Source organism: Phaethon aethereus, assembly GCF_964289735.1.
Source record: "Phaethon aethereus genome assembly, chromosome: 3".
Classification (NCBI taxonomy): Eukaryota; Metazoa; Chordata; class Aves; order Phaethontiformes; family Phaethontidae; genus Phaethon; species Phaethon aethereus.
The window spans coordinates 22,693,413-22,718,008 of NC_138576.1; the positions used below are offsets into that span (position 1 = coordinate 22,693,413).

General features: G+C 37.8%; 2 protein-coding genes across 3 annotated transcripts in view; one reads left to right on the plus strand and one right to left on the minus strand.

The window, feature by feature from the left end:
* Positions 1-414: 414 nt before the first annotated feature.
* ACP1 (acid phosphatase 1) lies at positions 415-16,448 on the minus strand (the record flags this gene model as incomplete). Of its 2 annotated transcripts, none has more annotated exons than XM_081997099.1 (6): positions 415-515; positions 1,415-1,520; positions 2,966-3,027; positions 7,290-7,403; positions 7,684-7,757; positions 16,406-16,448. In XM_081997099.1, 6 exons carry the CDS (start codon positions 16,446-16,448, stop codon positions 438-440), a joined length of 477 nt encoding a protein of 158 aa, XP_081853225.1. In that variant the 3' UTR covers positions 415-437. The 2 variants fall into 2 exon arrangements, with proteins under 2 accessions (XP_081853225.1, XP_081853224.1); XM_081997098.1 differs by lacking the exon at positions 7,290-7,403 and adding an exon at positions 7,459-7,572.
* Positions 16,449-16,998: 550 nt separating this feature from the next.
* The window catches only part of SH3YL1 (SH3 and SYLF domain containing 1), a gene marked incomplete at both ends in the record, with an annotated part of 43,500 nt that continues 35,902 nt past the window's right edge, over positions 16,999-24,596 (plus strand). Inside the window, 2 exons of the mRNA XM_081998008.1 lie at positions 16,999-17,101; positions 19,368-19,496. Of these exons, the coding sequence (XP_081854134.1) occupies positions 16,999-17,101; positions 19,368-19,496 (232 nt within the window). The remainder of the gene's footprint in view (positions 17,102-19,367; positions 19,497-24,596) is intronic.

The window sequence follows — 24,596 nt, forward strand, 5'->3', positions numbered from 1 at the left end:
GAAACAGCTTTAGTCCAAAGGCTGTCTAATGATAGGATGACAGGCCTAAGTTATCATCTGTGAAATATCACCTTGCCAACTCCCATTGAAAGTTGGTTTAAATTAACTCACTAAGGGCACTATGAGAAGACCTCCGCTTAGTTAGTATAACAAAGAAACAAGACATTGCTTTTGCAGTGCTTGTGAGAACGCACTGGAAGAGTTTGCAGATAACTTTATTCTGAATTATATACTTTATTATTACATTGATGTGTGATGAAATGGTTGATCATCTCTATTTTTAATTAGATGACAGAAAAGCTAAAGTATAAAATTAAACTGAAAAAGTTTTGAACCTACTGAGGTATAATTTTACAATTTAAATACATCAATCGAGTAAACCTTATGTATTTCAGGAGAAGCTAATTATTTTCTTTTAGAAATAAAATGATGAAGCATTAATGAGACTTCTCCAAAAATGCTTTACAGCATCTAACACACTGCTCGTAAACAGTTTCGAAGTCCTTTTCATTCCCCTAGAAAAGAACAGAGGAAAAGGAACATAAGAATAGCAATACTGGCTTAAACAAAAAAATTTTGCAAACTAGTTTCCCGCTGCCACTAATGGCAAATAACTAACATTAGAGAAGAATAAGAACAGTACAAATACTTGGTGATAGTTTTTGCATGTTTCTCCCTCATCTGAACTACTTGCACCTCAGGAATTTCCACAGACACTGTGGCTTTGTACTCAACAGTCCTGGATGAACCTCCCTTCACATATTTCTTCCATTCCCTTTTTTGAGTCCTTATAAGCTTTTTCTTTTTTTCTTTACATTCACAGTAACCCGTCATGTTGAGCTTCACAGTTTAATGAAGCACTGTGTGGAAAAAACCACAAACCTAGCCCACCCTCTTTTTGTTTTGAACCCACTAATGCCATTTGATATTCTCCACTTCTTGGGTAATGAATAGCAATTCCTTATTCATCGTTTCCCATGATATCAAGATTTTACAAAACCCTACTGCATCTTCATCCACTTCTCCTTCCTAAACTGAAGAATCTTAATCCAGCTGGTTGCTCTTGGCTGATATTATTCAACTTCTTTGACCATCTCTGTCCATGTCTTTGTCTCTATCTTTCCTGATTACATCCTCTTTGCAACAAGGCTGACCAACCAGGGCTTTACCCGATATTGAAAATATAGGTGCATTGCATTATTTGAATTTAAATCATTGTTACAAGCATAAAGACATGTTTTCTTGCCTATCCCAATAATGTAATTGTCTTGTTAATTCATTAAAAAAAATGTTTACACTTGGCTTTGTGTAACATCAGATTATATGTCACACATCAGCTGCAGGATCTGGAAAGATTATATACTATACATACACAATTTTTAATCAAGCCACCCAAAGAATTTCTTACACATACATAGTATGGATCTTCAATGATAAGTTGCTTCTGTGGATCATAAGTTCCAAGTAGTTCAATTTTGGCCTTGCAATCTTTAACTTGGTTGCTTTTCCTTTTCAGATCTCTGTAAGAGAGAAAATAAAATTTTTCCCCATGAATTTTTCTTCAGAACCTTTTTTGGCATCAGCATGAGATGCTCATGACTGTTTCTAGAGAACACAGGAAAATAATATGCTTCTGGACTCAGTCAATTCTATGGACACTCTATGCTGCTGCTTTTTTTCGTTTGTTTCTTGTTCCGAGTTGTTTTTTTTAAACTGAGTATTGAGGACATACACATAAACTTAATTCAGAGCATAAACAAGCAGTGAGGCACTCGACCTAAGGCTTAACAGAACTTTGTAACAGTAAGTTCATCAACTTCTTCCTCAAATCAATCATTAGTACTTTCAACATCCACCTTTAGCTTGTATTGAACAAAAATAATGAAAATTATCTAGGTATTTTTCCAGAAGTATGAGTAAGTTTCTCCCATCTGTTCAAAACCAGTGTTTTAAATTGGTATGCTGCTAGTTCTCTCAATACTGACTCTAACTCATGTGAAGTCCTACTACATTCAGTTAACAGAAAATGGTAAACCAGTGAGGAAGACCTGTCTTCCTTTGACATACTATAACATTTCATCAGTTGTCACATCCTTTTTTCTGCATTGCCTCCAATTGATAAAACATACCAGTTTTGAGACAGTATTTTCCCCATCTACTTACAAATGGCTATTACCCCAAACGCAGTTAAAATGCGCCTCTCATCACCTTCAGATTAAAAGCAGCTCAGTACTATGATTTTCACAATGTTGAACAGCCAGAACATAAGTTCTTTTAATATTACACATCTCCATACCAAATCATCATTTTACTTACCCAAATTAAAAAAGGCAAAAAGCCCAGTAAATATTTAGAGTCATAAGCATAAGCAGTTTTTATTTTTTAAATGTAATTATTAGTTAATTCTGATTAAGAAATTAATTTCAGATAGTTTAGAAAGTCAAAGTAGCATTGAGACCACAATACTGTTTTTCCTGGAAGAAAATCAGGACTCCTTTATCAACTAAGAAGTTACTGCTTGAATTTACAGATTTTCAATAAATTCTCTAGCCTTTTATTATTAAAAAAAAATTTAACCACTTCTTTCAAGGCTTTTTGGCATACCACTTAATGAACAGGAGATGGCCAGGTGCAAAGGGAGTACAAGAGACAGTATGTCCTCATTCTTAACTAGGCAGGCATCAGCTGCACATCTATAGCATAAAGTATACTGAATTTCCATGTCCTTAATCCTTAAGTGGCTTGTATCACACAAACCATTGAATTCTAGGTCATTAAACATATTAGAAGTGAAGAATCCATCTATTAGGAAATCATTCACACACATATACAAAAAACCCACCAAACCCCCCCAAAAAACCCAAGACAAACTAAGCAGTTAAATGTGTCATCTGTCTTCAAAATGACTCATGAGACATCACTACAAGTAATCTATATGAATTTGTTCCATTTTTTCATACATTACCTTAGATTGCTCTCATCCATACAAAGTATATAATCAAAGGTCTGGAAATCATCTTTAGTAACCTAGAATTAAAAATACGTGCTTTAGCCTACAAACTGTGTTTGATTTATAAAAAGGGGAAAAAAAGTATTTTCAGATTTCGTAGTTCTGATTTATTAAGAGACACACAGGTGGAAAGAATAAAACTATGTGCCTTCATCAACTTTTACAACAATTTAAGGCATTTTAAATGTTCTCTGCCATGATTATTTATCCCTTTTGCAAGTTTTCCACAAGAAACAAGTTAGCTATTTTACCAACACTTATTTTTTAAACATCTCATGCATCAACTTAGAAACATCATTATAAGTGATGTTTCTAATGCTTTCTAATTACTAAAGCTAAAGCAGGTTTTCAGTCATGGAAACCATGCAATAAAAATATGGACAAATTATTTTCTTAACAGGAAACAAAAATGTAGTTAACCAGGAATCAGTTGCAATACTTCCAGTCCAGAAATTTGTCACTACACAGAAAAAGATAGCAAGTGAAATTCAAAGCTGAAGTACAGTGGTATGAGTCACAATCTCTTAGAAACAAATGCATTCACAGTATTTTAGGCCATGTAAGTCCACTCTGATACGATGTGAAAAAAATCTAGGATCTATTTTACATCTTCCTACCATCATACCATCTGTGTTAGTTTACACTTAAGCCTTAGTTTAGGGTAAAATTTTCCCAGACCATGCCCACAATTCACAGTATGGTAGAATACGATATCTGAACCAAGTGTTCATAATGAGGATGAATAAATGGAATAAAATCTATAATGACTTCACATTAAGACTGCATTTCACACATAGTCCTATGTGTAATATCATAACAAAAGAAACTTGGAAAGATTGTTTAGTACAGGTCCTTCTGGCAGGTGTCTCTGGGAAGGATGGGCTAGAGAAGTAAGCAAGCAAGTGAACAGACAAAAAAGCCAAACACATTAACCTAGAAGTCAGAGTTTTAACTTGTAAAAATTATTTACATATTCAAAAAAGTTTTAGATGGCAAAAAACCCACTTATTTTTTGTGTAAACAACCAGTACACTGATTAAGCGCCCATAACAGGGAGTAAGAAAAGACCTACAGAAATTATCACCTGACTAAAGCCATAAATGAAACATTTCACACAAGGAGAACTGGGGGGGGGGGGGGAGCATCTGAAAAGAAAGAGTTAATGGTGAAAACTAATGCAGACTTGTTTATTTTCACTGTAAAAACATTTGCTGTATTCATGCAGTGCCTTTGACCTATGAAAATATTTTTGCAGTGGAAATAGCTCTGTTTTCCTGGCAACTCTAAGCAATACCTCTACAAGCTGCTTCTGGTTGCTCTACACAGCTAAACACTGGCCCCTGTGAAAAAAAGTGGGCATAGACTTCTTTGTAGTACAGATATATGTAAGACTAAAATTAAAACAGTGAAAAGGAAAAACACACCTGACACACTTCCCACACTCTGTATACTTGACAACCTGACAGTTATCACCCTATGAACTGGCACTAACACAGATGCAAACGCAGCCCTAAAAACAAGATTACTGGTTGGCTTGTGCTCTTAAGCCCTACAGTGACATCAGATACAAAAAGCTTAATTGAGCAAACTCCAGTGAACTAAAGATATTCCTCAAAACTATGAAAACTAGTATTTTGGGGGAAGAAAATGAGGACATAAAAGTTTATGTACATTGAGAAGAATAGGGGAGAGCTCAAGTAGTCAACTTTGGATAGAACTACACAGACAATAACAACTTTACATTAAAAAAATGCATACAACCATTATTAAAGACCATCAATGGAGAAACACATCATCATTCCACTTTATTTGTTAAACATATCCCTTTGTTTAGAGAAGGGAAATCTCCTTTTCTCTGTCTAAAAACTGAAGAGATGCAGTAGTTCTCAAATTTATCCAGTTGTGAAGCAGTGTTTCATACAACCTTCCTCTAATCTCAATTTCATATTTAAGGCAACTGCACAGTATGAGTCAGAAATCAATTTTGGCCTCAGCATGAATGAAAGTGAAATTGATTAATATCTATCTGTTTTGTACATGAAGACTAAGAGCTTAGAGAATTTCAATGAGTGCATAAACATACAGGCACCTACCATCAACTGAAATGTTAACAAACTATTTTATATATATACACATGTATTTTTATACCTCACTTTTAACTTAAAATTCACTTAAACGATCACTGTATACAATGGTAGGATGTAATCAATTTAACATTCTCTCTTATATAAATGATTCTTGTAGAATTTATGTGAGTTTTGAATAAAAAAAGATACAATCTGTGATTATCATAATTATGCACAAAATTACATGAAAGAAAGTGCCTTTAATTGGTCGGTAACAGTGTTCCACAGGAGTGAAGAGGATAATTGCATGAGGTAGTCATCTCATGGCAGTATTTCAAAGCCAACAGAAGACAAATCTCTCCTATTTCTGCAGCTTCTGTATTAAATATTTCTTAATCTGTTCTGAAACAAGTCATACACAAAATCCTACCTTTGAGTTTGTCTCTAATAGTGAAACACATACACCTCCACTTGTACTAACCCAACCACTCTGAAAAGTCCTATTCTATACTGTTGAGTCCCTCTCTATTTCCAGAAGTACTACAAGACTGCATCATGTCCGCACAGTTTACAGAATCAGCAGAGACCATTTGATGGAAATTAAAAAAAAAAAAAAAAAGTTGGAATTACGTAGTTAACATCAGTTCAAAATGAACAGTTACCTGTAGTTCAGGGATTTGAAAATTTTCTTTGTAAAAGAAATTGCTTGTACTGGGATGTTTTAGAAAAATTTTCATCCTGATAGTCTTTCATTTTATTGTCTCATTCTTGTTAATTTTCTCTCCCTCTATACATAACATTTTAGGCTCTTCTGCTTTAAAAATCTCATTTGCCAGAATGTATAAACGAATGTCTTCATTAAAGTGTTTTCATTCCCTCTCTGCCAAAGGAGGATATATAGATTTGTTTCAAGGCAGAGGATCAACTGGGTTTGGATGCTTTGCTTTAGTTTAACTGCTCGTAAACCACTCCAGTAATACCCAAGAACAGTTCTCAAGTTTCCAAGGCTTATCTTTTAAGAATCCAAACATGTTACATACTGTGACTGAAACACTGACTGATTAGTTTCAGTACCATTTAGCTTGTGTAATGATAAATAACGCTGTTTGTAAGCAGTGATAAATAGTAAATCCAGAACTTGTAACAGGAAAGATCACAACAGACTTTTTCTAGTAATTATTATAATAATAAAACATTGAAAATCTGAAACAATGTTGTGCTCAATCCTATTTGTCTTATATAACGGAGATTAGCATCAGGAGAGGTCAGCAAAGGGCAGTTGACTAATTGAGGGAATTTATTTTAAAAAGTTAAAAAATTAAACATGTAGTCTTTGAAAGTGAAGAAAGTAATTATGACCTCAGTAAGGTCTAGTAAAATTCTGAAGGGAACAGAAATGGAAGATAACAACAAGACTACTTGATCTTTTTATCAATACAAGAACTAGTGGCATAAAATCAAGCTAAGTAAAGGTCAAACCCTAAGAGAGTATCTTGTATCCAGAGAATAGTTAACTGAAGTAAGTTATGTGCATTTATTTGAGTATCTGAATGACTTAAATAGACGCATACACATTTATTTCTCATCTTTCTGGAATGCACCATGGAAATACGGGTTCTTTTGTTAATGAAAACTGAGATGAGTTTTGGTAAAACTTAGAAGATTTCACTAACTGACAAACCTGTCTTTGACTTAAGAATGCTTCAAAGGTACATTTTCCTCTGAAGTTACCACCAACCATACTTGTAATCTTGGGTTTGATTTCTTTAATTTTAAATTTTTTAAAAGAACTTCATGCAAGAGCAGAAGTTTTTTTGTGATGGGTGAACAGGTATTCTACTTCTTTTTGGACCTGCTAAATAAAAACAAAATCCCTTGCTGAAAGAAGCATCACAGATTACTAAAGCAAGTTCATGTTAAAAAAATGTTTTAGAAAAATGCCCAAAATACTAAACATTTGAAGGCAGTATTTTTCTATAATGCAGAAACTGCTGCAATGCTTCCCAGTTATACTTCCAATGAAGCTTAATACCAAGAAACTCACTAACCTCAGCTAGAAGAGTTAGGCCACTTTGGAGTCCTTTGAAAAACTGCACGTAGTATTTATTACTCGATGCTTAACCATGCATTGCTCAAATGACTTCTGTGATTGTAATGGTAAGGGCTAAACAAAGCATGGGTATGAATAAGAAAGAAAATATACTCTCTTCTACCTGCCGTGCTTTATGTGCTGTCTCAATGCCATGATTTCTTAGACAGCTTAAAGCCCTTGCATCTGGGGAGCGCCCCACGTTCCAGTCTGAAACAGCAGCACTGTCTGTCATCCACTGTAAGAACAAAACAAATACACACACATATTTAAAGAAAATTAAACTACAGTACCTGCCTGGCAATATGATTCATGGTAATACCATGCTTCTTCATGCAAGTCTGTCCTCGATAGTCAGGAGGGCTTCCTATTTCACTGGTAGATGTCGCTGCACTGTCTATCCTCCACTACAGAAAAACAAATGTATATTTTTATGTTTCCTTTCTCACTGCTTATATTTCTACTAACTGGCTGCGAGACAATTATTTCTTAGGCAGGTACAGAAATAAATAGCTTACCTTATTTTCAACTTTTTCATCAGTTACAAGTTTTCTAAAAACTGCTTCAGCTATTGGAGAGCGACAAATGTTTCCTATAGAAACAGGAGATTAAAGTGAAATTTCAGACAATTAAAAAAAAAAAGCAACATCAGTAATTGTGTGGACTTATCAGCATAGATCAGAGCAAAGATTTTTATTTACTTAGGTAGAATGTGGATTGCCTATGTTGTTATATCCCACGGGATTCTACAAGGGTGGAAACGGAGAGTCCTGCACCTGGTTTGGGGCAATCTCAAGTATCAATAGCAACTGGGCGATAAAGGGATTGAGAGAAGCCGTGCCAAGGAGGAGTTGGAGGTACTGGTGGATGAAAAGCTGGACATGAGCTGGCAATGTGTACTCACAGCCCAGAAGGCCAACCATATCTGGGCTGCATCCAAAGAAGCATGGCCAGCAGGCCGAGGGAGGTGATTCTGCCCCTCTGCTCCTCTCTGGTGAGACCCCACCTGGAGTCCTGCATCCAGCTCTGGAGCCCTCAGCACAGGAAAGACATGGGCCTGTTGGAGTGGGTCCAGAGGAGGGCCACAACAATGATCAGAGGGATGGAACACCTCTGCTGTGAGGACAAGCTGAGAGAGTTGAGATTGTTCAGCCTGAAGAAGAGAAGACTCCAGTGAAACCTTACTGCAGCCCTCCAGTACTTAAAGGGGGGCCTATACGAAAGATGGGAACAGACTTTTTAGAAGGGCCTGTAGCGATAGCACAAGGGGTATGGTTTTAAACTAAAAGAAGGCAGATTCAGGCAAGATATAAGGAAGAAATTTGTCAGCATGAGGGTGGTGAAAGACTGCCCAGAGAGGTGATAGATGCCTCATCCCTGGAAACATTCCAGGTCAGGTTGGACAGGGCTCTGATCTAGTGGAAGGTGTCCCTGCCCACAGAAAGAGGACTGGAACTAGATGATCTTTGAAGGTCCCTTCCCACCCAAACCATTCTATAATTCTATACTGTCCATCAGTCTCTTGAAATGTGTATTATTATATGAGAAGATATAACTTATTAAAATAAATAGGAGGAATATTGTGGAAGCACATTGCTCTGCTCTTTTCCTCCACAAAGTATCCGTGATCACCGCAGACTAGGCAAAATTAGAGAATTTAAATGGCAGCAAATTATCTTCAAATCTTCCTACACACTGGCAAATTTCAACTAATGCTTTACTGGAGAATCATGATTATTTCACTGAAGTATTTATATACCTACCTGTTAACAAAAACTTCTGGACAATTCGAAAACACAGCCACCACCACTGTTGAATCCATATAGTGAAACAGTTTAACAATCTGTAGCAGAAATGCTCCTGACCACTGAAGTGAAGTCACTGCGGGTCAACCTGAGCCCTCATCAAGAGCAGCTTCCACCAATTCCAAAACCCCCGAAAAGAAATCAATTACACAAGTTCTAAAAACACCTCAGGAAAAGAAATTTTCCTAATTTTTTTTGGTCCAAAATATGGAGGATTAGGAAGAAAACATAACTGATGGCAAAGCTGAAGTGCTGTCATTCAGCCAACAAACAGTTAAGTTACGTAATTATATAAATATGTAATCAGTCTTCCCTTCCAGTGGCCTCCAATTGCACTAGCCACTTGATCTGACCTTATTTTCACTACGAACCTATTTCAATAATGAAATAGTGCCCCATTAAAAAAATACAAATAATGGACTTACAGCATTTTTGCTCCACTGCTGAAGCTGTAACTAAGTTAACGGTCTAAGGTAGACTTCTCAAACATGAATGCAAAAATACATATTCTTTGAAAAAGAATGAAATGTCTTAACAACAATAGAGTCTATTCAACTATTACTTGAATTCTTTCTACCTTTTCGTCCTTCAGAAATTCTGAGTAAGTAGATGGATATTCAAAATATTTGGTATGTCACCTAGATGCGCAATAAATCATACACACAACTCTTCACTTTCCATCAAAGAGAACGTACGACTTGCTCATCTCTGACTTTGAACAGATAAAATATCACAAATGGCATTTCTATACCTGTAAATAAATCACTCTTCTACTACTGCTTAAATTCCTTCCAAATCTCAGACAGCAAAAAAAAAATGAAATGCCCATGAACAAAGCCAAATTTCGGGTAGCAAAACAAAATTTTCAGATCAGGCACTTAGCCTCATTTTCATGCCCGTATTTTCAAACAAAATATCAGGGGAGATACTTCACTGCTAAAGAGGAAGAAGCTGCTATGATCTGGGCACATAATAACTTGCTGTCAATCATACCAACTGTATGATTTCCCAAAAAAGTGGGAAATAAACCACTGAAGTAATACAAATTTGTTGTCAAAGTTTTAGAGAATATCAAATCACTAAATAGGCAAAAGGAATTGTCTAACCATTGAGAAACTGATCTTGCTGAAACATTAAGTGAAGTTTGATGGCAGCAGATCTTCTTCCAGGTGAAAGAATACTATTTCCTTTGTTTGAACTAGTTTATTCCAAGCAGAGAAACTAAATTGGTCTTGGAAGAAAAATAAAGCAGGAAAAAGTTGGGTTTATTTATGAAGTAAGTGAGAAAACAAGTTAGTCCTTATTAATTATAAAAATGTTAAAGAATATGGTAATTAATTAAAAATAAATATTGCTGCTTTAATTGAGTTAAGCATTAAACAATATAATTTTTACAGGAAACAGAGGGAACATGGTAACATGTAGCATAAGACAGAAAAGAACCTTCATAATCAATGAGTCCAATCCTTCGGTATTGCAGGTATATACAGCATCACTTCTCTTACAAACACACCAATGTCTCTCTTAAAAGAAGCATCGTCTATCTTATAAGGCTATTGCAGAAACTCATGTCCTGTGGTAGCCAGAAACCTTCCAATTCCCACTTAATATTTATTCTTGGAAGTCTATGCTCATCTGATCTTGGTTAACATCAATCTCTACCTTAAAAACCTTTCTTTCCTTCAACAGGAACAGAACTCTTGTCAAGCATAGCTGTGCTAAACTAAACAAACCAAGCTCTCAGTCTCCTCATTAAATTAACTGACCCTTATCTAATCACTCCAGTTAAGCCAATTCTGCACTTTTTCTAAATTGAATTTATTTTTCTTGAATACTGACAAATAAAACAACAGACTACACTGCATGAAAAGTTTTTACCAATTCGTTTTATAGAAGAAAAAAAAGTCTGAAATATTTACTTAGCTCTTTTGAAAATAACCTGAGATAACTTCTACAATCACATTGGACTCCTTCATGAGTATCAAATTTGTGATCATAATCCCCTACTTCTAATTTATCCATTCCCTCTCTTTCTCTGTTGCTTCAAACACGTGACCTTTAAGTCTTCTTTCTAAACTATTAAATTCTGTTTCCATTACACCAGCTGTTGAGGCCATCTACTTCCTGGACAATCTTTTCCCTCTGTATGAATGATCCCATGCAACTACGCATAAACACTAATTTTCATTACTACACTCAAAATTTCAGTAATAAACAATGGTCCTACTAATTCATTAACTAGCTCCCAGAATTTGGTACTTTTGAAATAAATCCTTCATGGCTTTTTCTATTTGTTTAATCTTCTGCTTTACCTGGATTGAATGACTTATTCCAATTTTCACTCTTCTAGAACCTGCTCACTGCTTAAAATAAATGCCATAAATATCATCTTCAATATCATATCAAATATCATAATGAATGGCACCACGATCACTGACTGATTAAATATATTAACTACCACTTCTAGCAGTAACTAGAAACTGCAGTTATATTCTTTTTGAAACAAACATGTAACCTAGTTTGTGACTTAAAAATCAATGTCTTCCCTGAAGACACATTCCAAATATTACTGGAGGTTTTAACACAGTTATGGAACTGCATTCACCATTCAAATCTGTTCCTGAGGACTATGGACAGAATCCCAGAACTGACTTAACAGAAGCTCTTTTCTCTGCATACTCTGCAATATTATTTTCATCTTAACCAACTCTGTTTAACCATGCTACTCCTTGTGATTGTTACCATTAATCTCCTCATTAATGTAAAGCCTTATCTATCTCATCTCACTCACATGTACAAACTTCAACCCTTTTTTTCCAGTCATCGTCTCTTTCCCACTACAATTTCTACATTTCATATCCAGTTTACATCCCACATTTGTCTTTCCAGGCTTTGTTGAGGTTCCTCACAGATGCACAGTATTTCCCAAATTATGGATGACAGCCATAATTGGGGACTGAAGGGGGAACCTCACAAAAAAATTCACAGGGAGATTATCTTCCTCCTTGGACTTGAACCATATTTGCCTTAAATGTTACCTACATTTTATCTTTGATACCTATCCTCCTCTGGTGTTCCTTTCTCTGTTGTATTTCTGATTTGATCATGCCCTTTTTATGTAGAAGATAACAACATGAAAGGTCTCCAAATCTACATCTTCTCCCTTCATTTTTTAAATTTCAAGCCCTTTAAGTTGTAGTGACATTTTCAATCATAGAAAACTGGTACCCAAGGAACTCAGACAGAGTCTGCCCATTGAAGTAAATCCTAAAGACATCTTCAAATATGATGGTTCAAGGATAAGAGACTTGAGATCAATCACAGAATCATTTGTTGATCACAGTCATGCTATCTCACTTATTTTCTAGGGACAAGGACTCCACTGACGGTTATCCAAGTCAATGCTTAATTTTTTGAGTTCTTGTTCCAGTCTGTGCATTAATCTTTGACCCATTCCCATACTGAAATCGAAGTGTTGCTTCTACTGACAGGAAAGACAACTTGAATCCATTTCCTGCTCTATAGCTATCTATAGAGTCTATAGCTCATCTCTAGATACTGCTGATCTAATAATCTCTTTTCTCAATCATTTTTGCATCTTCATTGTTCTGTATTCAGCTCTCTAACTCTTTCAGAACCTCCCCAAATGCAAATAGATGCTTTTCTCTTCTTCTTCTGTTTTTCTGTCTGCTGTTTGTGGCAGAAGTTTTATTAGCTTTCATCCTCTCACATTTTAAAAACTGCTTTAAACTCTATTTATCTTTCCATGCATGGTCAGTTCATCTGAGTGACTGTAATACTGCTTTCCCAGTATCATTTGCATTATCCATCAGGTCCCCTTCATAAGCAAGTGTTTAAAACTTACTACTCACTCTATTCCATTCTGTACTCAAATTTCTGTCTGAACATCATCATGATTCCTAGATCTTTCCAGTTAAATCTATCTTCTCACACTCAGCATTCAATTAGCTTCATAAGGAACCATTCAAGGCTCTGATTTCAGCCCAGATTCCCTGGCCTTCCCATTCACAGCCAATTTCATTGCATACTTACACTCTTTATCTGAAACATCTAAGTACAGAGCTACCTAAAAGACATCATCTAACTTCCATACATCCCCCCACTACCAACACACAGTGGGATTTCTCTCAGAAGTTGAATATTAGCATATGTGTGTGTGTATACATCTAAGCAGAACTCAATTTTGGCTCAAGATACCTAAATGTGGATGTCTACATGAGGACAGTTTCAAAGTCCCTAGCCAATCAAGGTTTAGTAATGATGTGATTAAATGTAATCAATGTCAACAGCAATATGACTTGCCAGGATTCATGATAGTCAAACTATTAGCTAATTACCTCAATGTTCACATTTTAAAAATCTTTCCCTGCAGCAAGAGCAATTATACTGAGTTATCAGCTACTGGAACATTATGCTTTTCTCAGCAACCCAGAGGCTACCCAGTAAAAATAAAAGTTTTCAACACATAAGCACCTACTCACAACCATCAGACTCTTAACATTTTTAAGCATATGTCTTAATCTTATTTTTCCAATTCCAAGATCATCTTTACAACCACGCTTTCAATGCTCTAGCACTTCTGCATCATTCTGAAACACAGATTAAATAAAGCATTGTATTCTTACAGATACCTTATCAATGCTGAACAGACGAAAGGCATTTTCCTTACATTTATCTAACATTCTCCTATTTATCCAAAAAAAAGCATTATTTCTTTTTGTCAGCTTGCTAAGAACCCTCATTACCGCAGCTGTTTTCCATGACTTCTTCAATGTCTTCTCCAAGCTATTACTTTCCCATTCTGCAGCTATAAATGGCATTTTGTCCCATGAAACTTTGTATTTGGCTATATCCTCCATACATGGAGGAGATCAGTAAGCCAGTGCTTGGTCTAAGATGCCCATGCAGCTTGTTATGTTATAGTGGAGCAGTCATCAGAGAGAAAGAGGCTGACTTATATAACACAGCATTATATTAAGCTCATTTCTGGACCTCAACCATTAATTAGATGAGCTACGTAAGTGTAAAACGAGCAAACTGCATTTTGGTTCACTTCCAGTTTTAATTATTTCTTTGCTTTACATGGAAAAAAAAAAAAAATCTTTCCTAGTGCCTTTTCATATACTGTAATTACAAATGTTCCTGGGTGCTTCATTTATCTCTCAGTGATGAGGAACCCTTATCATTAAGGTAGTTATGCACATCAACTAGCTTGTATTTTGCTGTGTAATGCATATCTGCTTACTTCATTACAAAGAATACAGTCAACAGCTATTTCAGTAATATGTTTCTTTCAAAATCATATAGAAAGAAAATGTAATTTTTCATGAAGGCTTGTACTTTCGTGGATGAGCTCTCACTGAATGTGGCAAACTTCAGAATTAATGTGCTTCATTAATCAGCACAGAATACTACAGATAAATGCGGTTCTAGAAATCTGTTTAATACTCTTTTCAGCAATAACCATAGTCATTATTTCTAATAAAATTTATGAAGAAAACATCTATTAAAGCATAAGTATCACTCTTCAAGACTAACAAAAAAAATGAACCAAATTTAAACCAGGAAGAAGAAACAAGTTGCCTTCAAAACTTAACTGAAAAGAGTATATATTTGACTGGAAAAAAAAAGAGGTGCTTGGCATGTCAATTAGATTTTATGTCACATGCCACATACCATTACAGTTTGGTTTTTTTATAAACCAGTAACAGAGAAGGAGAAATTTAAAAGGTATTTACAACATTTGTTTAAAAAAAATCAATCCCATTAACATTGGTCCTGACTTGTTCACCCTTTCTTCAATCTTAATAATTTCACTTCATACCTAAATTATTATATTATCTTCTACTAATAACACTTCCTCAGAAACCTAACTGGATTAGGAACCTGCTACAGTGCAAATCACCATTGTGGGCTTACAGAGCTATAGATATGTATGAATTGTTCTGTGAAGATACCTACTGCCTTTAAAACATAGTGTTTGGAAAGAAAGATGCATATTAATTAGGTCTTTTATACAAAAATGTTTGTCTAGGGCACTGGCTCCCAAGCATATGCCAACTGATAACCCCTTATTAAAGAATGTTTTCCCTTAATTATTATTAAGGGAATCAGGGGCTGATTCTCCTCTAAGGTAAACATATTTCATAAAACAAAACTCATATTTTGCTATTCAATTAATCTGCATTTCTCCTATTACAACAGGAAAGCAGATTAAAAAAAAAACCACAAACATATTAACCAATGGTTTTGTAACAAAACTGGCAAAATGCCAAGGATTCACAGGGATCGGCTTTCAGCACATAGCTAAGATTATAAGGGTTGGGAAGAAGACAATGTTAAAAGCCCTCCTAGATCAGAGCAAAGAGACATCTAGCTTGTTATGCCCAAAAGGGAGCAGAAGCAGATGTTTAGAGAAAGTATGTACAAAATGGGGCATGGCCCTGCAACCCACATAGTCAGGCTGGCAATTTGTTGGTTGTGAAGATGCAAAAGGTCATCATGCTTATCAGTAATCAACTGTCTTAAGCGTCAAGAAAGCATCCAAACCCCTTCTGATCCCGTTTACATCTCTGTTTTCCATGACTTCTCATGACGTGAGATTCACAACTTAAACACATAGAATACCTTAAAAAAAAATTAAAAATGCTTCCTAGTTCTTCATTTTGGTAGCCCTTCAAAAAACGCTTGTTCTTGTCACTCTTTTTCATGGCGACCATAATTTCATAGATCAAAATCATGTCCACCCTCCACCAAGTTATATTTCTTACATATAGTCCTAATATATTTCCCCTCTTCTTAGAGAGGCTGTTCCATTAACTCAGTCATTCTTGTCACCATTTTCTCTCCCTTTTTAATGTCAGGTGCTCAGAACCGCAAGCCACATCCAGGAAGTACTGCTGCAAAAATGTAGCGTCAGGAGCCTTGCTGGCGGGTTCTCCGTTCCCTCCTTGCTGCTCTAGAGGATAAGCACCGAGCAGCCCATTTCAGAAAGCTATGCACAACCGCCCTTCAGTGCTGCTCTCGAGTCGCAGCAATTAACTCACGCTGGTTTATGCGTATTTAGGTGCCGCTCGCCCCCACACATAACGGTCGCGTTTATCAATACTGGTCTTCACGTCTCATAGCCTATCGATTACTCCGACCTATCACAAAGGCAAACGGGAAGGAGACGGATGCTGCTTTCTGCTTCCCTTCTAGGTTACTACTCCGGCGCTCCCCGAGAAGGCAGACATCCGCAGAGCCACCCCCAGGAGGGACGCCTGCGGCTACCGGGGCAGGCCTACAGCAAGCCCGCCGGGCGGGACCTCTCCCCCGGCAGCGGCCCCCACCTCACCGCGCTCCCTACACCCCCGCCCGAAGAGTGGCGGGAGGAGGACGGGAGAAGACCCGCCTCTCCCCTCGCCCCGCTCACCCAGACACACGAAGAGCACCGATTTCACCTCCCCCGCCGCCATCTTCGCTCGGGGCCAGCAGCCACCCAGAGAGGGGACCTTCTCGGCTGTCGCGCCGCCTGCGCCTCGCTTTACGGCACCGGCCGTTACAGCCGCCTACATTTTTTGCCTGATTTGAGAAAAAAGGCCGAACCGTGAACCTCTGCCAAGCACCAGTATATGCACTTGGGGGAGGGTGCAGAGGGGACTGGGACAGGACGGCGCCGCACGCGTCCGCGGGGGCGGCAGGCAGGCAGGCGGTTGGTAGCCGCCCTGGCCCCGCCCGCCTCACCTGCGGCAGGTGCGCGGCTCGGCGGAGCCGCCCCGGCGCGGCCCAGTGCGGCGGCGGTGGCGAGGAGAAGCGAGGCAAAGCGAAGCAGGGGTGTCCCGGCCCGGGCAGGAGTAAGTATCCCCGCGGGGGGCAGGCAGGCGCCTCAGCGGGGTTAGCCGCGGCGGGGGGGCTTTCGCCGCCTGAGGTGGCGACCTGTTCCGTACTGCTCGCAGCCTCTCCCTTCTCCTCCCGGGCGGGCGGCCGGCCGTCTGTCTGTCTGACCGGCGAGCCACTGGGGAGGGCATGGCGGGGGGGAAGAAGCCGGCCGCCTCCCCTGTCTCTGCAGAAGCCACCCAGAAGGGCGCAGGGCGCTACCAGGCCCGCCGGCCCTTGGCGGCGCCCTCGGGTGGTTGCCCCTGGGGGTCTCTCCCGCGCTGAGCTGATCAAGACCTCACCGCAGACTAAGCAAACGTGCTCTTACGCTGCGAGCAACGCGTAGTTTTTTTGCCATTAATTTCCCTTCCCGCCCAATGTTGTGGCATGTGGTGCGTCCTCGAAGAAGACATTTAAGAAGCGTCGAATATGGCGTTGGCATTACCAGTCTGCTGGTGAGGTTGAGCAGAAGTGTTCTTCGATTTCCAGAAGAGCTTGAGTATTTCTTTCTTTTTTTTTAATCTGGCTTCATCTGTTGTTATATACCATGTACCTGACTGGTTTTTGTAACGCTGGCTGCTGGCCCCGCGATGGCAGGGTGTGGCCAGGACAGGATTCCTCTGTTTCTTTTAAGACTTGTTTGCCTTGTTTTTCAGTCAAAATGCAGCACTTTTGAGGTTAAATAAAAATGCCAGATTCTAATATTTGTGCCAAATCTGTGGCTTTCAAATGAAAGTTAACCGATATAACCTGAAAAGCTTATATATAGCATATTTTCTGTGGAATGGAACAAATAGCGCATTTCCTTTTATGCACCTTCATATGCTGGCCTGCATACATCACTTTTTTTTCATCAATGCAGTTGTACACTGCATTTTTTAATATTTATTTATTTTACTTTGCAGTAGACATGATTGGTAATTGGAAACACTTGTTCTCTGTCCAGCATTCCCCTCATTACGTACTGCAGCACTCTGCTCTCGCACAGGTCTGCTTGCAGGTGTCAGGAGTGCAAGGTGGTGGAGCCAGAAGGAGACCATGGCACTTGCTCAGTTATCAGATGCAGCCTCAGCAAAGGAGAGAAGGACAAGATGCCTTGGTTGTGTAATTCTCGTGTGTAGCTCTACCATGTTGTATAACCTGAGCAGTGTAGCATGCTTTTATTCCTGCCTTCTGTCAAATGGAGTGCCTTGAGGTGTCAGTGTAGGAAATAGATTCACTACCACCACCTCTCTGTGCATTTGTGGGTTAGGGAAAAGTGAGGCTGTATAGAGAAGTGAGTGCTTTTAAAGACCATTCTGGAGTTCATATAAAACCCAGTATTTGTATGTATGTATGTTACACATAGGTACATGCCAAGCTCTAACTTTGAGATGAAGTATTTCATGTTTTCATGTCTTGGGGAGGGGAATGGGGAGGATGATTATCTTAAGAGTTCTGCATTCTCACCCCTCAGTAGTGGAAGGCAGTCATAGTCAATAACTTCTTCAGTTAATGTCAACTTCATACGTTTGAAATGAACTCTGACAGAATTCATTATTGTTCTGTGTCTGGTATCATTGTTTCTCACCACTAAGATTACTGTTTCTGATGTAATAAGCTCTCTATAGTATCTCTTATTTTTTAAACATACATTACATTTTCATAAAAGAGCCTGTAATGCAAGGCTGCTATGAAGAATAGACTGTATGACTCAGTGGGAGAGAAACACTATTGTGAACAAGACAATCAAAGAGCTTAGGTAGGACTTTTCAAACTTGATTAATAACACACTTCTTGGTTTTCGTGGGTTTTTTTAAAATGTTTATTCTTTTTAGTTTGAAGAAATGTTGTGTGATTAATTGTAGAAATTAATTCATTGTGGGAATTAGTAACTTGTTAGATTTGACACATGCGCATAGGGAATTGGGACATGCATGAAATGGGGAGGTGAGTGGGTCAGAATGATAGTGACACTTTTGCTGATAGAAGTGTTAAATATTTTATGCAGAAAATAGCTGGAGTCTGTGTTTTGTTAAGGTACACAAATATTTTTTCGTGCAGGTTATTATTGTAGCATACAGGGCTATTGTAGTGCATGCTGGGATTGTACTCTGTCACATTTTTGTTCTTTCTATGCTTCTGTCCCTGGTGAGAAGATAAGGTGGTTTTTAGAATTTTATTCTGAAAAGCACAACTTTAACTAAAATAAAGTTTTCTTGTGTAAAGTAATGTACTTGTTTACCTGCTTAGATTACCTTGAAGCATATTCTTTGTGATTAAAACAGAGTTAGCAAGCCAAAGTTGGGGTTCCCTTTGGGATTTTCCCCTTACCCCCATGTCTAAATTTCACATCTCATACCAACTTTTTCATTAATACGAGGAGAGACAGGCAGAACTGAATTCGTAGCTCTGACTTAGGTTCAGTCATGCTACTTATCTTGCTTGGTGGGCAGTACTCAACCTCTTTGGTACCAACTATTTACACATCAAACATATTAAAATAAGTGTATATGAAAGACTTTCTAAAAGGGTTTCAGGTAGACAGCTTCCCAGGGCTTGGGTGGCACGGTGCATAGGTGTGGTGGTGTGTTTGGAGCAAAAGCCTACAATTCTTGTAGTACAAATTCTTGGAAGAGTTCACTTGTTAGTCTCGGACAACCCCCAGGGTAATTCTGCCTTTGGTGCTTGTTGTAGAGCATACCATAGTCTCTACATTCTTGAAAATGCTGTTTTCTCACTATCTTTGTACAAACGGAGTGATTTCTTCCCCATGCCCCTTGTGTTTATCCTCTCTCCTAGTGCAAAGGCTACAACTCAGTTGTAGAACTGTGGACTCTGTATTTTAGCATTCTTGAAATTGCTAAAATATAACAAAGATTTTGAAGACTTAGCTACAGGTGTTCCATTGCTCTGCCTCCCATGCAGTTGAACAGATGTCTGATGTGCTTTTTGGAACAAATCCTCTGATTCCGCTGTGCCTCGGGCCGTTAGCAACTGTCTTCACATGCCACAGGTCCATAGAAATAAGGAGCCACCACCTAGTTGAAACATCTTGCATGTACAAAGGGAACATGTTTTTCTTTAAAGTGCCTTGTTCAGCTGGGTCAGTATCATTTTACCCTAATGCATTCCAACTCTCATTGGAAAGTTCATCCTTCTAGAAGATGAGAAGAAATTCAGCATCTCTATTTAGAATTTCCTCCAAGCTGACTTCAATACAAAAACTGCTGGGAACACGACTCATCAAATGCTTTTTATAATGTGTGTTACAGGGTTTTTTTAAATACCTTGACTTCTCTCAAGGAAATGGTTAATTCAAAGTAGGATTGAGGACTGATATCCCATTAAGTTACCAAGTGATACACTTTGTATTTGGATTAGTTAAGTCCTTTCTTCTTTGTTGAGAAAGGTAATAAAAAATATGCACACAGTGAAACTGTAGGCCTAGGGTTTTTTGCATGTTGGAGTGGGGGGTAGCATTAAAAATATGGATATTCCATATGAAAAAAATTGAGATCCTGTCATCTAGAAATGCATACGTAATTGGTAGCAAAATCTGAAAATGCAGCTTGTGAACACTAGCAGCTGACCAAAAACCTTGTATGCTTTTGGACATGGTACATGACAATACTCACACTGACATAGCTAACAGGCATAAATATTTTATCACATTTCATACCATTTCATTTATTCAGGTAGCGTGTGCAGTGACTAAGCTTATTTTTGGATGTGTAATTTTATGTAATTAATGCATTTCAAATAATTTCTGCTTTGCTTTCAGAAAGATCATTGGCTAACATCTCAGTTCATATCTCTGTAAGCTTGAGTTTACAAAATCCTTGTCCTTAGAGGAAAACAGCCTAAAAACTTGACCAAGAAGGAGAAGTTTTCTCCTGTAAAAAAAGTTGTAGCAGAAAGCCCTAGACCAAGGTTAGGTACTTAGAAAGGCTGCAAAGAGCAATTTGTCTTGGAACACGGACTAATAGTAAAAGTAGTACCAGCGCAGGTTGATGGTGGGGCAGTTTCCCTCTCCAGGTTCAGAGTCACCACAGTTACATGCTTCCAATAATTCTCGTTTCCTTCAAGTTATTGCCAGAGGTATTTTGATTTCCATAACTCACAGTAATATATTTTTTTTAAAAACCAACAAAACCCAAAAAACACATGCTTACAGAGATGAGGACAAAGAAATCTGTTCTCTATCTCCATTATTTCATTTCTATCAATGGAAAGGCTTCTGTGTTTGAAGTGGTTCTCTATTCAAAAAAGACTTGTGATTCTGGAGATTTTGGTTTGACTTTGTACTGTGTATCTGCATACCAAAATTCAAATGTAGATGACGGGGTTTCTTATTGTTGTCTGACTTTCTTAGCTGTCTTGAAATAAGCATACAGATGTAATGCAAGATTCCGCACAGGTTTTCAGAAGTACTAATCTTTAAAATGGCCTTCGTCATACCCCCCTCAAATTACTGTGATTTAAATATATAAATATATGTAATTTTGGACATGTAAGCTTCATAAATTCAAAAATTATTTCATATTATAGCCCTCTCCACAGTTCAATCAAAAATCTTCAAAATATTGTAAATGTCTTAGTTTTAGGTAGTGATAGAAATGTCTGTAAGATTCTTCTTTTTGAGAAATATAATTGTTGGGCTATTTTCCTTTTAGAGAAGATGCCATCTGTTATGTGACATTCCTTTTTCATATTTGGGTTCTTGAAGGCTGAGTTTAGTTGTAACTTTAGTATGGCCGTGAGGTTTTTCCTGTGCACAGGCTGTCATAAACATCTAACTTTAGCAGGTTACTGCAGGTGAAACAAGGAAAACCAGACTATTTTTAACATGGATAAGAGTGACATTTTTTGATTTTCAGCTGTATTTTTAAGCACCATTTCACTTCTTTCCAATGCAGCGTTTGAGAAGAAAACATCTGATTGTTCTTATGTTTCCGTCTGTCTTATGTAAACCTAAGACAGGTTTAAAATACTTCCACTCCTTGTTTTCTGTATGCTGAAGGCTGTAGGTTCTGCAGACCTTTCTGCTCTCTTCTCCCTCCTCCACCACTGCCAGCACCAGCTTCTTAATGCAATACCATCCAGTAAACTTCTTGTTTTCCAGGGTGGGGAAGGAGAAAAGAGTAGTTACGTTAATTTATAATACAAAAAACTTCAGGGTCGTGAAGGCACACATTAGAGTCTTTTGGTCTTAGTGCAGCTCAGCTGCCACTTTACAAGATCATGTGGTTCCTGCTGAAGTATTTGTACCCTGCCACAGCTCTCTCTCTGATATAGCACTAACTACTCACACCAAACTTCTTGAGGAACAGTACTGCATGAAAGTTGGTAAAATTTCAGGAATCCAAATGATGAGGAGCATGGTAGAAATGAATGAGATTAGTATAAGGCATCACTATACAGAAGGACCCTGTTTTCTCCTTTTCAACTTCGCTGCCATTGCCTTACACAATGTAGTTTCTGTTGTCTTGCGTCTCCTTTGCCGTTCTATAGCTACCTATGGCAGAATTGTACAACATACACAATTGGCATGAACCTCTCTGTCAATAATTGCTACTTTCTCATTTCCTGAGAATGTTCTTACACTTTTCTCTCATACTCCTTTTTGCCATACTATTAGTGCTTTCCAGCAGGGTGATCAAAGTGCATGTTCTGAGGCTTTCCTCTTTCGTGCTCTTTGGAGCCTCAAGGAAATAGTACCCGCTTAGCGGTGTTGGCTCCAAAACCAGGAGTATGGAGCTCAGGCTCTGACAGCAGTAGCCTGCTGAGTCTCAGCTAAAAGGGGTGGTTATTGCCTTTGTATTATTCCATCCATTTCCTTCAGGTTCCTTTTCACCTTCTACCACTATTGCCTTGGAATTTGCAGATCTTTTCTTGACTTTTCATTGACCTGACTGTTTCGCTGTCTACCTTTGGCTTCAAGTGTTAGAAGTAGTAAATTGAGGGAGGCTGATGGAAACATGTTTCACATAGTCTGCTGCTTGTCATCTACATTTCTAAAGTACTTCACATTTTCTTGGGCTAGGTAAAATGCTTACAAATGCACGTCTTGCACGCTGCTATAGGAATTCCAAGTACCAGATGACTCCCAGGGCTGGAGCTGGCTACAACAGTACCACAATGTTACACATTTGTGAAACCAAAATTGCATTCATCTCTTTAATTGTAATGCTGAATTGCAATCTCTTCTTGAGGTTCTTCTCCAACACTGCACTGTCTTGCTTTTCAGGTTTCTCTGTCCCATTAGATGTTTTTCTTTAAATTTTCCTGGCTATGCTGGTTCTCATGTTTATGAATGTTCTTAATTCATAATTTTGAATGTTCTCTGTTCATACAATCCTTTTAGCATTGATGTTGCTGCTGTAACCATGGATGTTTGCAAGTCATCTATGCTTTAATGTATTCTTGTGCTGTTTCTAAACTTTTTAGTGAAGTGAAAGTGAAGACTGAATTACTGTCTGAGGCTCGTAGAAGGTATTTGCCATTGTTCTTTTTGTAACCATAAAAACCCAAACCCCTTTCCACCAAAATACTTCAAAGCTCATACATACATGGGCAACATATGTATGAAATCTGCGTGTGAGGCTTTGTCTCCACCTTATCATTGATCTTCTTTGAAACTGTACTTTTGATGTTCGGGTTCTCATAATGCCACCTTGCTTTATTTCATCTGTTCATATTCAGCAGAATTTTGATTATACCAGAATTAGTTATAGCTTTTAAGTAAAAAGGCTTTATTTATTCTTTATTATACCTTGCTCAGATAATTTCACCAAATGTTCAGCCAACACATTATTACTGTTAGTCAGAATGTAAATTAGAGGCTGACGCACTTGCCTCATCAGCTTACAAATTAAGCAGTTAATCAATTTTGGTGTGATATTTCCCCAAGGGGTTTGTGTTGCTGACTCACATATGCTCAATATCTTCTTCTTTCAACAACAAGCAGCAGTGCAAATGAAGCTTGCTCCCAGCTGAGCATTCGCCGGTCATGGCATTCCAAATCCATCAGTCAGTATATCCTCCTGATAGGTATTATTGTATTATTGCTCCTGGTTACCTCTTTCCTGAGCATTGATTGAATACAAAACAGACAATTATATATGCATACTTAAAAGCTAATAGTGAAGACAGTGCTACAGGATTGTTCCTTATGTTACTGAAGGGGTGAACTGAACATGGAAATCCTGCTTGTTTTTAAATATTTCGTACAATATTAAATATTTTTATTAAAGAGCAGATATTTCTGTAACAGCTGTTCAATGAAGTTTCAATATTAAATCAGGTTTTAAGGTAAGAATTTTACAGTTCAAATACTAAGGTAAGCTTGAGGGGGAGAGAACGATTTGATAGGTGAACAGAAGTTTTAAACCATTTTTGATGTCACAGAAATCCCACTTATAGTTTTGTCTGTTTATACCATGATTCAAATAAGCAGAAACAAGATTTTGTCCCTAACCTTCACTATAATCTCTAGTCATTTTACTTTTATTGTGTTTTGGGGCACACACCACTATTTCATAGTGCAAACCTCTATGTACTTTTTTTAATAATAAAAAAACCCCAAACACAAGTTTTGAATTGTCTTTGACATATTTAAGTGATTTTCCAGTTAATAGTGTTTTTGCTGAAAAAAAGCATAATGTTTTTTGCCTTTGGACAAAATTTTACAAAACTGATTGATCTAAAATTTGATAGTAACAGTGAGGCCTCACCCATGCTATATAGCTAACCATTGGACTTTGCCT